Source organism: Phoxinus phoxinus, assembly GCF_949152265.1.
Source record: "Phoxinus phoxinus genome assembly, chromosome: 11".
NCBI lineage: Eukaryota > Metazoa > Chordata > Actinopteri > Cypriniformes > Leuciscidae > Phoxinus > Phoxinus phoxinus.
Genome location: NC_136886.1, coordinates 7135481 through 7149366, shown reverse-complemented (window position 1 = coordinate 7149366; position 13886 = coordinate 7135481). Strand labels below are relative to the sequence as shown.

At 35.5% G+C, this 13886-nt stretch overlaps 1 protein-coding gene across 3 annotated transcripts in view; it reads right to left on the bottom strand.

The window, feature by feature from the left end:
- The window catches only part of kcnb1 (potassium voltage-gated channel, Shab-related subfamily, member 1), a 62192-nt gene that overhangs the window by 11789 nt on the left and 36517 nt on the right, over window positions 1-13886 (bottom strand). For all 3 annotated transcript variants that reach the window (XM_079629613.1, XM_079629614.1, XM_079629615.1), the window contains one exon: window positions 13134-13795. In XM_079629613.1, coding sequence (XP_079485739.1) covers window positions 13134-13709 — 576 coding nt within the window. In that variant the 5' untranslated portion in view covers window positions 13710-13795. The remainder of the gene's footprint in view (window positions 1-13133; window positions 13796-13886) is intronic.

Sequence of the window (13886 nt, the reverse complement as noted above, 5' to 3'; positions counted from 1 at the left end):
GCTGCTTATCCTGGCAGAGACAGCTGTGCGTTCAAGCGTCGCACAAGACACAGTTGCTATGGTGACAATGACGACACGCTTTTTAGCATTGCAGGGATGGGAGAGAGAAAAGAATGCATGTGTGTGTGAGTGTGTGCCTGTGTGTCAGTGGAAAATCAGACAGTGGCGAAAGCATTTACAGAAACGCAACAAGCTAAAGATGAAAAAAAAAGTTGAGACGTGGAGAGCAGCAACACATCCAAATGTAGAACTGAACGATTGACAAAACGTTACAATATGAGCGAACACACCCAAAAGTCAACGAATCATGTAATTTGACTCTTGATCTGAATGTTTAAAGTTTAAAGGCAGTAACACCATGCAACAAAGAGACAGCGTTCAGGATTACACTTAGGTCAAGGCAAAGGTAATTAAGAGAGGCGTACAGCATCCGCAGTAATCACATTATTTTTTAATGCATCTCAGAGAGTAGTCTCAGTTATTTTCCACATGGAACCTACATCGGTTTCACAAGAGTAACTAGTATAATGGCAATTGTCAAGAAACTGCTATTTGCTGACTTGTATAATATTTAATTTACAGCATACTAAAATTAGCCACATTATTTGATAGCTTTGATGCTGCTTAGTTTGGTGCAAAAAACAACAACTTGAAAATAAATATAAATATAATGCATTATAGAATTTAATATTATTAGAATATCAGCCAATGCTTTTGGAAGGGTATGTTCAAGAAAAATATTGAATTCTACCTATTTTGCCTTCATTGCAATTACATGAAACATGCACTCAATTTAGTTAAGAATGTATTCAACCACATTATGCTATGTCTTTTAAAAATGATGTTTGTATTATGTTCTCCATGTGCCATGTGCTCATACAAAACGAGACATGGAAGCACACAGCTAGTGTAAAACACAAGCTGCGTGCTACACAGTACAAGACAAAACATGTCATGAAAGCACATGAAACACGGCACAACAGGAGTGTCAGGGCTCTGTCACAAAACCAAGAAATAGACTAGACAAAAGTGAGAGAATCTTGACACTCTTCTGCTCACCAAGCATGAATTTAAACAAAAAATACATTGAAAATGTGAATTATTATTACAATTTAAAATAATTTTTTTAATTTGTATTTTAATAACATTTTAAATTGTATTATTACAACTTAAAATTACATATTAGGGCTGTAAACGATTGATCGCATCCAAAATAAAAGTTTCTGTTTACATAATATATGTGTGTGTATTGTGTATAATTATTTTGTATATATATATATATATATATACACACACGCATGTATATATTTAAGAAAAATGTGTTATTTATATATAAAATAGTTATCTTTATATATAATATAAATCATATAAAAATATATATGCAGTATATAAATGCAAATATTTCTCAAATATATAAATGCTTGTGTGTGTATTTATATATATATATATATATATATATATATATATATATATATATATATATATATATATATATATATATATATATATAAATAATTATACACAATGCACACACATATTATGTAAACACAAACTTTTATTTTGGATTTGATAAATCGCGACTAATCGCTTACAGCCCCATTACATATTTGAATATATTTAAAATTAATAAAACATTTTTAATCAACAATTAGATGCTTGTTGAATATAAGTCTTAGACCTGGTTTCACAGACAGGTCTTAGATTAAGTCCAGGATTAGGCCTTAGTTCATTTAGGACATTAGCTTTTATAAACGTGCCTTAGAACGTGTTCTAGAACGTGTTCTGTTCACACAGAACGTGTTTTTGCTTTGAAAAACGCGAGACGGGGGGATTGGAATGGGGAAAAAAAAATTTTTTTTTAAGTTGAACTGATTTTAACTTGAGAGCCGTGTTTTTAGAACACCGTCACGCACGAGACGCTGCAAAAGACGCAAGACGCGAGCGCAACCTTTATACACGTCTGTTTAGTGCGTTTACATAGAAAAACAATGTAAAAGTAGTGCATTGGAATGGAAAAACGCGTTCTGTGTGAACGTCCCCTTAGAAAAAAAACATTACTGGTGTACATCTGGACATATTTTAAGATATGTCAGTGCATGTTAAAACAGCTCAAACATTAATTTTAGACTGTAAGCTTAAGCCTTGTGTGTGAAACTTTTGAACAGCATGCAGGCACAACTGGCACCATATCTTGAGAAATGCCTTTTCAATATTCTGGTTCTACTCTAAAGACGTTGAGCCCCCCTTCTCTCTCTTTCTCTCTTGCATCTGCCTTAGAACCACACACCCATCCTTGACTGCCATTTATTTTGTACCCCTGGCCTTTGCATCCCTGTCAAATCCATTCCAGCAACAATCCAATCTCTGACACCAAGAGAAGGGTCTGCACTAAGGATGCTCTCCGTGCTTCAGCAGGTCTTGTGTAGTGTGTTTTACGGTCGTTTCTATTGATTGCACTGACTATAACGTAGCACGGTGAGAGCTACCTGTCACTATAAACATGACAAGCCAAGTGGCAGGGACAGAATAAAATGATAGCATGGGAAACTGTTGAACCCTGCTCCCTTTCTATTTGCCATTTCTGTGATTTATTAGCTTGCTCAGTCGAATGGAATTTCTATGCAATAGGGAAAGAAATGGATGGATTTTCTCAAACAGTGGATTTCAAAGAATACATCACTTAAAATTTAAACTGAATTAAGCCATATTCTCAATAATAAATTAAAGTAATCATAAATGATAATGCATATAGTAATATTTGCTGAGAAAAGACATTACTGTGGTAGATGAATAACACACCATTAGAAGTTAGTATATTGTTTGTTTTATTTCCATATCCATGTATGGGGAATGATTAAATGTGTAATCATTTTTTAGGGATGGGCAACTATTAATTGTGATTAATCGCATCCAAAATAAAAGTTTGTGTTTACATAATATAGGCTATGTGTGTGTACTGTGTATAATTATTTTGTATATAAATACACACACATGCATGTGTATATTTAATAAAAATGTGTTATTTATATATAAAATATGTATATATAAATTATGTATAAATATGTATACATGCAACAATTTCTTAAATAAATAAATGCATGTGTGTATTTATATATACAAAATAATTATACACAGTACACTGAACACACACATATATGATGTAAACAAACTTTTATTTTGGATGTGATTAATTGTTGCTCATTTTTATATTACATTATGTGGTAACTGTTCCATTATTAATGAATAAATAGACAGCGCTCAGTTCAAAAGCAGTTTACTATTAGCTAATTGGTAACAATAAATAAATAAATAAAAAAAGTCCTGATTTCATTTGTTTCTTAGACAGCAATTATGAGACCAAATGTAGAATTTTCTTTTCAGCGCTGCGCTCGTTGTGTTCTGTCTTCCGGTGTGTTTTCCACGGCACGAAGGTAAGGTTATGATTTATGAATTAACCACTAATTCTAAAATCTTCCCGGTCTACTGGCATCTGTTATGACATCCTCTTCAAACGTTACACTGCTCATGATAACTTTCTTCAATTCTACAATAAGTAAATCCACTTCACCAGTTTATTATTACTCTTCGAAAAGCGATGCCATAGAAATATACAGAGCAACCGCAAAAGCTGAAGTTCAAACACAAAATTCTAAAGATGGCTGCGTGCTTGTTTCATGGCGCATAATATCAGTAGCCTAATGTAACAAAATGTGCTCAAAATGGCCAAGACGGCAAATTTTGTAATAAAAAGATTTCAATATGAAGCAATTTTCTCACGTACACCTTCCTGTTTATCACACGCTCAGTCTGTTCCTGTTTCAGTCAAGCTCATGTCTCGATGGAGTATTAACGGCCTGGGAAAGACTTCAATAGAGTGAGACACCATGTGCCTCTGTGATACGCTGACAGAAACCATCTTTGATTATCTCTCTCTAGATTAGCCTTCTCTTGTATGCCGGAACTTTCTCATCATTTCATAATCAATTACATACAAGATGTGTCTGCAAAATTAGCCAGAGCTCACATCATTTTTTATTTTTTTTTAGCTTACCTATAAAGCCGTTTCAACCCTTGTGAACCAGTCTAAAAGCAGCATTACATTTATAAATTACAGAAAAGGCAATACCAGAATGTATTGAGAGTAGAGGAATATGTTGATTGCATCTTTATTATGAAAATAAAATATTTTTAATATTTATACAATCAATTATATTAAGCAATACAAACAAACAGTATCATGAAAATATCATATTTGTAAAATATAATAACATTTAATAATCATTTTAATTGGAAGGCATGTTCAGTAGGTCTTGGAACAGAGGATGGATTCATGGATTTAAACTAAGAATATGCTGAATATTACATATTTCTGTTCTGATGCTAACCATGTAATACTACATATTGACCGAGCTAAACCGCATACCATAGTAATACCTTTGGGTAGGATAATGAAGGCCAGTAAAGGGACTCAATGCATCAACATTACATTAACCTTGTGTCTAATGTCATGTGAAAAGGTTAAATAAGATGGCGTGAAAGAACATTTAAACCATGCCAGAGAATTACTTAAATTGCTCTTGACAGTAATATATATTTTTTTAGGAGGGCACAAAAATTACTCACCAAATCATGTTAATTAAAAGCTGTGCGCCTGTTTTGGATTTGGTGGTTCTGTTTATTTTCATAGGTGATTTACACTTTACGAAAGAAGCTCTATTATGCATTATGCAAGTGCACATTTCTGGAGGTGGCAGATAGTTCTTGTAAGGCAATTAAAGGTGTATACTGTAGGCGTTTTATTTAGAGGACCACACATTGTCCCTGCTACCTGACAGATCACTCAAAAGTGTGTCCTGAGACATCAGGAACCGGTTACAGAAACTTAGCCACTATGTAAGACTGTGACTAGTTCGACAAACTAGCAGTTAGTAAAGAGGTAGTCTTACTTTTCTTACTAGACAAATCTACCTTTTTTATAGCTTACTTTAAAAAGTTAGGACCATTATTGAAGAAAAAAACTTAATGGCTAACTTTTAAGACTAGTTTAAGACACAGACCCGTCTTTGTGACAGCAACACACTCTGTAAGTGTGTGTAGATTAAGTTAGCCAGACAAAATCTTCTGTAGAATCTTTTTAGATGTTTTTTTTAACACTTTATAAGGTTAATTAGTTAACATTAGTTAACTACCTTAGTTAACATGAACTAAGAATGAACAATACTTCTACAGCATTTATTAATCAGTTAATATTAATTTCAACATTTACTAATACATGATTAAAATCAAAGGTTGTATTTGCTAACATTAGTTAATGTACTGTTAACTAACATGAACAAACAATGAACAGATGTATTTTTATTAACAAAGATGAACTAATATAGTAACAAATGTATTGCTCATTGTTAGTTAATGTTACATTAACTAATGTTAACTAATTAACCTTATTCTAAAGTGTTAAATGACGTTTAATTTCCAACGATTCAGCTGTCAGCTGTATAATTCATGCTCTGGAAGACACAGTATTGATGCTGTGAAAAAGATATGTGTAAAGTTAGCCTTTGAGTGTTAAATGTTAGCTGATGCATCAAGCAAACTAACAAACAAATGACACAGTAACTCAACTTGGCATGATGAACAGTCTCTGCAGGCTTCATTGAGAGGTATGGAATAGACTGGCCAGGTTGTGTCGTCCTTGGGCTTTGCAGAAGCTAAAAAAGAAACCATGAGCGCGGCCCAGTCGACAGAGATAGCACAGTATTGAGTATTGACATATTGTCTCCGGGGACGCTGAGTACAGGGCGACCAGGGCCGATCGCGAACATGAACCTCTGCTGATTCAGTCTTTCTTCATTTGTTTCGTGTTGGTTTAACAATGCTATGTCGCACAGTATCAATACTCTGTACATGTGTATGCTGTGAAGACTTGGTAGCCTATCAGTATTTCATTATTTTCATACTAATACTGCAGCGATCATATACTGTAAGTACAGTATAACGATCAATATATAATTTCATATATACATACCTATACTCAATATTCAATATTTATATTTATTTATATTTATATTAAAATATTTATCGCTATACCCATGTGATATATATATACATACATACATACAACACTAAACTTGGTTAAGGTATTTATCTGATAAAATTATTTGACCAAAATAATAATAATGAAAAAATAAAAACAAAAAGCCTCCAGGAAAAAACAAAACATCAACATAATCAGTAATCAATTAATATTTTTTATATTATAACACTCTATTGTTTTTGCAAGTGTTTATAAATTCTTTGTACAGTATGAGTCTGGTCAAAAAATGTTTAAAAAAGTTTAATTGCATTATCAGAAAGAAAAACAATTGACTCCAAGCACAACTACGCAATATGCTTACAAAAATCTTTAACACATTTTTTTATAATATTTGGACAAATGGTGAAGATGTCAATTTTCCTATGCTGGACATCACTTTTGGCCACTATATGATCGTTTTGACATACTGGATCGTTTAATATACATTCATGTATATGTTTATATGTATATCATATTTCTCTACAGTATCTATTGTAAGATATTAATCACTATGCTTTTTGCCTGATATACTGTATGTATACACACACACACACAAATATATACTGTATTTATATACATATTGTATATATAATACAATAAAGTATGCTGTCAATTGTGTAGGTGAATGGGAATGCTGTGATTAACACTTACTGTATGTAGTAGACCTATTGAGAGTTAAACAATTTATCAGAAATTAATTCTGAATCAGTACACGTGAGAGACAAGACGAAAATAAGATATTAACTGACATCTATAATGATCTTCCAGATGTAAGCACTTAGAAGGTTAGTGACTATATAGAAAGGATCAGTGCCTATATGTGTAACGCATTAATCATTGGAAAGTGGGAACAGGTGCATTAATAGGATTCATTACAGTACCTAAGGATCATGACTAAATGAATCATGAATAATCTAACCCAAAAAGACCTCCTTTGGTTGCTATAGTTTCCCCAAATTCCATTAGCTTCTCTTAACAAGCAAACACTATTGAGAAAGAGAAACGTGACACTGACTGACTGTGGCATTTCATAGTCATACACAATATGGTGTTTCTGAGTCTGCAAAGCATGATGGTCAAACTCGCAAGTTTGAATGAGGAAATCAATGTAAGCTTCATTATGTACTCACTGCACACTACATACTCTTACTTCAACACAGAGACACAAGCCATTGCCCTGGAAACCGATGGAGTTTGCCATGGCAACAGAGGCTCTGCTGCCAATTGTGTAGGTGAATGGGAATGCTGTGATTAGGGATGGATTAACACTTACTGTATGTAGTAGACCTATTGAGAGTTAAACAATTTATCAGAAATGTTAGCTTTTTTAAATTGCTATTGGACTACAGCACTCAAAGTATATAGGAAAGTAACTTCTAGAAAGCTTTGATTGTGCCTAAAAAGGCCAACAAGTACAATTATGTTGGCAAAGAAGCAGAAATAGTCAGCCTTAATGGAAAAGCCCTTAATTAAAAGGACAGTCCACCCAAAATATCTAAATTCTGTAATTTACTCGTCTTCATGTCGTTCCAAACCTGTATGACTTTTTTCTTCTGTGGAGAAAATAAATTCTAAAGACTTTTTTCTCTTTTCGATGCAATAACAATAAATGGGAACTAAAGTTTTCAAGCTTCAAAAAGTGGTCTGACTTCACTCCAAATCTTCTGAAACCAAATAATATTTCTGTCAGAAACAGGCCATAATTTAAGTCTGTATACTATTCACGGATAGTCTTCATTTTCAGAGAGTTGTTCAGAAAGCTAAGTAAATGAGTCAACTCGATTCATGATTGTGAATCATGTTGGAAAAAATCAAAACTTCCCCCCCCCACAAATCAGATATTTTAAGCAAAGCTATCGTATGGCTTCAGAAGACTTGACACCATTTTAATGGTGCCCCCTTTTTTTTTGTAATTGCATGGAAAAGAGAGACCAGCCCATTCTTCAGAATTTCTCTTTTTACGTTCCACGGATGGGAGAAACTCATACTGGTTTGGAATGACATGAGGGTGAGTAAATGATGACAGCATTTTCATTTTTTAGGCGAACTGTGTCTCTGACTGTAGCACGAACCTGTTCTTTAATGTCAAAGCCAGACACGCTGCTCCAGAAAAGTCGCTTCTGTTATTGCCGAGACACTGACATGAGACTCTTTTTTCTGACTCGCGGCATGTTTTTGGTAACTGTGCGTGAGAGAGAAAAGAGCGAGACGTAGCCGAGCTTGAAAACAGCCATCCGATTCATAACTATTTTGATGTATGATGGTAACTTTCTCTAGAGCTCTGCAGTCACATCTCATTTCAACAACTTGCATTGATGGGTCTGAAAAAATAATTACACTTCTCTATTCATTAGATTCCAAGACTGCCTAGCCTCCTAAATGCTACAAATCACCTCCTAATGAGGTTTAATTAAAGAATGATTAATTATATATGCAGAAATATGTGCTGGTATTAATTAGATGGGGCCCAAGCGCCAAAGAATGTCATCTTAAAAACGACAACACCACAATTTTCCTCTCATTGCTCGGCAATGCATAAATTAAAATGGCACCAGCTAAATGTGTTATCCTATCATGCATAAAAAGGCACATCATATGACATCTTCCCCAAAAGTGGCCAGTTCAACGTGTTCAACGACAGACACTTTACTCAGCCACTTTCACAGATAAGGTGAACAAGATGCGATAGAAATGCGATTAGAGCTGATTGCACAATAACAAGCCTCATGGCTTCCTAGCATTTAGATACAAGGCTCACAGAGCATTAGATGATTCATATCACACTGTTGTGATTCTTGATTACATGATTCACAAGAAAAAGTTCACATCACAACTTCTGTGTCACAGGTAATTAGGAGATCCTAACCGCAGCAAACCACAGGTTAAGGCCTGCGCACCACCACGAGCTTCACGGAGCAGCGCGATAACTGCAGGACACCTTCTAATAATGCAGAGCGTTCAACTCGCATGTCACAATAATTCATTGTGGTAACAATAACAAAGCATAATTACAGGCTGTTTTGCTAAATGATTTTGTTACATCTCATATAACTCTTACTCTGCACTTATTGAAGAACAACATGGACATTAATGTAAATGAGAAGACATGACAAATATATTACAATTCTATATCTTTGAATTAAATCATCCGCATTCTCAGGAAGTCGAATTGGAATAACAGGAAGAGGAATTACCTAAATTGTTATTTAAAAAAATTCAAGATAGGTAATGCATTCTGTTTTTCCACCCAAAAAATTAATAATTAACGGTAACACTTCATATATCAATTCATACACTGAGATAAAAATTTCACTTATATTATCTGAACTGCAAAGGAATTGATTCCAGCCCTGGTCACAAAAGCCTTTCCGTAGTTTTCTATTTTTAGGTTAGACATCCTGACATTAGACACCTTTACAGGCACTAGTCAGATATCTTCATAAATGTTGCATTAATAAAATGGATGGCTTATTATCTTGTATCCCTCATAAGAATTAATGTCCCTTGAACATAATAGTAATAAAAATGGAGTAGTGTTAACCAGTGAAGGAGAAAGGTTGTCTTTCTCACAATAAACAGGGTCACCTTCATTCGTTTTTGAAATGCCATATGGTGTTTTAATTTTTTAATAAATCAAAGGCATGATAATAATCAATGACACTTGAACTAGATCTGTGGAAATGTCCTTTATCAGCTCTCAGGTATCACAGAAGGCTTTGAAAGCCAGAAGGTAACTGCCACTATCTGAGCGCTGCAAGGGCTTCTAGAAGGACAATGGCTGTAAATAACTACATCCAGTAAGTGATTACTTCCTTTTACACCAAACAGAGACGGTAAATAAGACTGGTGTTTTGTGACATGTCTGAGAATCAGGAAATATCCACATCCTCAGGCACAGGGCTGGGTCGCAACTGTGGGTCCTCTTCAATAAAAGTGATCCGCTAAATCATAAATGAGATTCTTTGAAAAGAACATTTGCTAATTACTCCGTCTTGACATGTTCGTACTTATAGTCTGAACTCACAGCACCACCTTTAATTGGGATTAATCTTGGGTGATTTGTCACTCTTTGCATTCGGTAAGTATTCTAATACCAGCAGTTTGTCCGTCTCCTCCAGGTGCAACACTTACAGCAATACACTCTACACCATGTCCATTCACTTTTAAGATTTTAGGTTAAAGGGTAACTGTTGCCAAAATTGAACCCAGGCTCTTTTTGTTTATCTAGCCGAGTTAAACTTTCGTGTAAAAGCATAATTAGAATGGAAAGGCCGCTTTTAAGACTGACCGTATTTTCGTTTTAGGTAAAAATGCCTTTTGAATGGGAGTGCATGGGGCACTTTTTAAAACACTAAGAAGGCTCGACACAACATAAAACTGTGCTTGAAGTATCTCTACATGAACTTGAGCATTGAATTCATTGTTTGTGTACACAAAGTTTACTAAAAAGAAAGGTTTTGTACAAATCACTTTATCAGTTAGTGTTTCCGGTGGCTGGAATTTTGTCAGTCAAAAGTAGTCGATCTCCGAATGCAACGTAACAGGGAGGAGAGTGAAGATGGAAAGCTCCTAAAACTTAGTTCCATATAAATTCACGGATAATTTGTTGTTTTGTCGTTAGTGAAAATCAATATTGAGCTTGTATTTGAAAAAGGATCCTCATATAATAATGAAATGATTCAGGGATACAGATCGAGCCTAGGTAAAATTTTGGCAACAGTTACCCTTTAAAGTCCTTATGAATTTATAAGATACATATTTTAGATTTCACTGCATGGCCTTACCACACAATACTAAAAAAAGATTATAATAGACTGCCATCATATCAAGTTACTATTTCAAATCTAGAATGCATGTGTGTATATCACTGTAAGAAAGCTACTGGCCCTTTTCTGCCAGGACATTTCCTTTAACCCTAAAATGCAACACAATGCAATGCGCAATTTAAAAAATTGGGAAAACACCTGTAAAAAGGAATACAGTTTTATAACACATAGTTTTTCAACTTTTTAAATCACCTATACGCCAAAGTTCATTTTAAATACTCCTGTGGTGTGAATAATTAATTACTTTTTATATTAGAGAACGTGTTGTTTAAAATATTTTTAACACATCACGACGATCACACCCAAAGTATTCCCCAAATGTATTTCATGTTATCTACGCATGTACTCAAATCTCACGACCTGCGCTTGAAATTGCATAGATTATAAATGCACAACTCAGATTTACAATGTAGTTGGTCAATACCGGTAATAAATGGCACTGAACATATTACATAATAAATTGCATGTACATTATTGAATTAAAAACAACTTTACTGCCTCAGCATCCATGCCTTGACTGAGGCATCACAGCTTTGACCACGAGGCTTCAATACAAGGTCTTGAACCTAAAGCAAATTGCCACCTTCTGTCTTATAAACTTAATTAATTACTTCACTTTTAGCGTCAACTAAATAGCATGGTAATGCAGGACTAGTAAATGCAGATAAGGTGAAGTCTAGCTTTGAAATATGACCGGGCGGTAATTTGCAATGATATGACGGCGGTCTGACATAATGTCATTGTGCGGTAGGGCCATGCAGGGAAATCTGATTTGAGACAGATGTAGACAGAGCCCGTTCGAGTGAGAATGAAGGAGGGGCTGAAAACAGAATGGGACACAAAGTCTCATGGAGGATAATTAACGTGACATTTCCCTGACATTTAGCCAGAGGTGCAGCAAAGGAGCCTGAAGAAAGAGAGAGGGAGGGGGACGAGGAAAAAGACAAAAAAAGAAGCCTGACTCTTTGTTCAGATCTTAACTGAATACAAAAGCATGTGTGCACATGTGCCTAAACAACGGTCCAGTTTAGCCATAAACCTCTCAAACACCCTCAAACTCTAACTTTTTGTCCTTTAGTGACATAGTTCTTCCTTTCAAAGTGATAGAGTCATCTCTCTGTTGCCTGGTAACAGGAAGGACAGTCTTACACTGAACCGTCCCTCCCAATCCCATGTGACTATATAAGCACAGGTACACAATTATAGAATTAGAGCACATTAAATAGATGGCCAACACAGAGTGAGAAAACAAGTTTACGGATGAGCATCGCATCTCTCACAATGCCATTCGACCAAGATGCTGTTCTTATTGATCCAAGACCAAAGATGTCAACTCTGTCCATAGAGATGTCAGACCTGCAACTATGATCGACACATAAGGTCTGAGTCTGAATGTTTACATAGAAATACTGAGTTTTGAATTATGTGAGAAGCACGAGAGTGCCATGCTGTTGTGATTGATTACAGGACTGAAGCAATTTGGTTAGAGTCCAGAGGCTTGAACTGCACTTTTTACATCTCCCTTTTAAGCTAATTGAGTGTTGATAAATGCTTATGTGGAGGTTTTTTTTACGTTAGTTTTTTTTCTGATATCTGAAAATCTATTTCTGATATCAATAATTAGGAGAGTAATTTCAGATAAAATGGCTTTCTTACCAGTAGCCTAACAATCACATTCATGATATCAGAAATTAACATTGTCACTAGAAGTGACTATCAATATAATATTAAGTGATCAATATATATATATATATATATATTTTTTAGCAATTCAAATGTTGCTACGTTTGCATTAGTAACCACGCAATTACTGATATCAAAAATAAAGGTTTTAACTAAGAATTGTATTTCTGATATGTAAAATTGAAATTCCAACTGGTAAGAAATCAATTATTGATTTTGAATGGCAGCCTGTGGTGACATTTAAATAGTGAAGAGTGATGACGTCATTGTTGATATCAAGAATGAACATTTATACTAGTAGAAATGTATTTCTTGAAATCAAACATTGCCATTGTTACTAGTAGGAAATCTAATTCCTCATATCAAGAATTAGCATTATAACTAGTGAAAATGTAATTGTTGATATCAAGAATTCATATCCTGCATGAGAGGAGGTTTTGGCTAAAAGTCCAAATGGCTTGCCATAGTTGTGGAAGTTGTGTGTTTATGTTTGAATCTTGGCCTGTTTATCAGTCGGATAATATGCTGTCAGTGTATGTAGTGATGCATACCTTGGCTGCTACAGAAGAGCCCGGTTTCTCTAGTAGGTCCCACAGTTTCTTCCTTTTCTCTGAACAACACGTGTTATCAAACTCATCGCCCTCCCGGTCCTTCATAGTATCCGCTTCCCGCTTGAGCTCCTCGTTCATCTGCTCTTTCTTTTGGTGGTACCGGGCCTGGCAACACGACTCCAGGTAGATCTCATCCACCCCCCAGTAGTCCAGCTCAGGGCTGAAGGACAGGGCGCACATTTCCTCCATCATGTGCAACTTCCCAGTGCGGTAGAAGTTCAGAATAGACGTGAACGCCCCTGGGTGCCGGTCAAAAAAGTACTCGTTGTCGTCCAAGTTGTAGTCGTCACATATTTCCATGAGTGATTCGTGGGTTTTGCAGTCTCGTAACTTGCCCAATCGTGTGCGCGGCAGTCGGTCCAGGGTTCTCCACAGGACCTCGTGCGGCAGACCCCCTACGTTGAGTTTGACACGCCGGTAGCACGACATGCTCCGGATTATATCCGCAGGCTCCGGGGGCAGAGAGGCCGTCGAGCGAGAGCCAACTTTACTCATTCCTGCGGAGGGTTTATCCATGTTGTTTTTTGCGTTGACTACCCTATGATTTTGGCCATGGGACAGGCGGTACCAATGCTTCTCCGAGCTGTTTCATTCTATTCGGGCTGTTGAAGAAAGGAGGAGAGGAGAGCAGGAAATTAGTTGCTTCTTTTCTGAAGTTTTATCCCTTCAAATGAATAAATTAATAAATGCCCA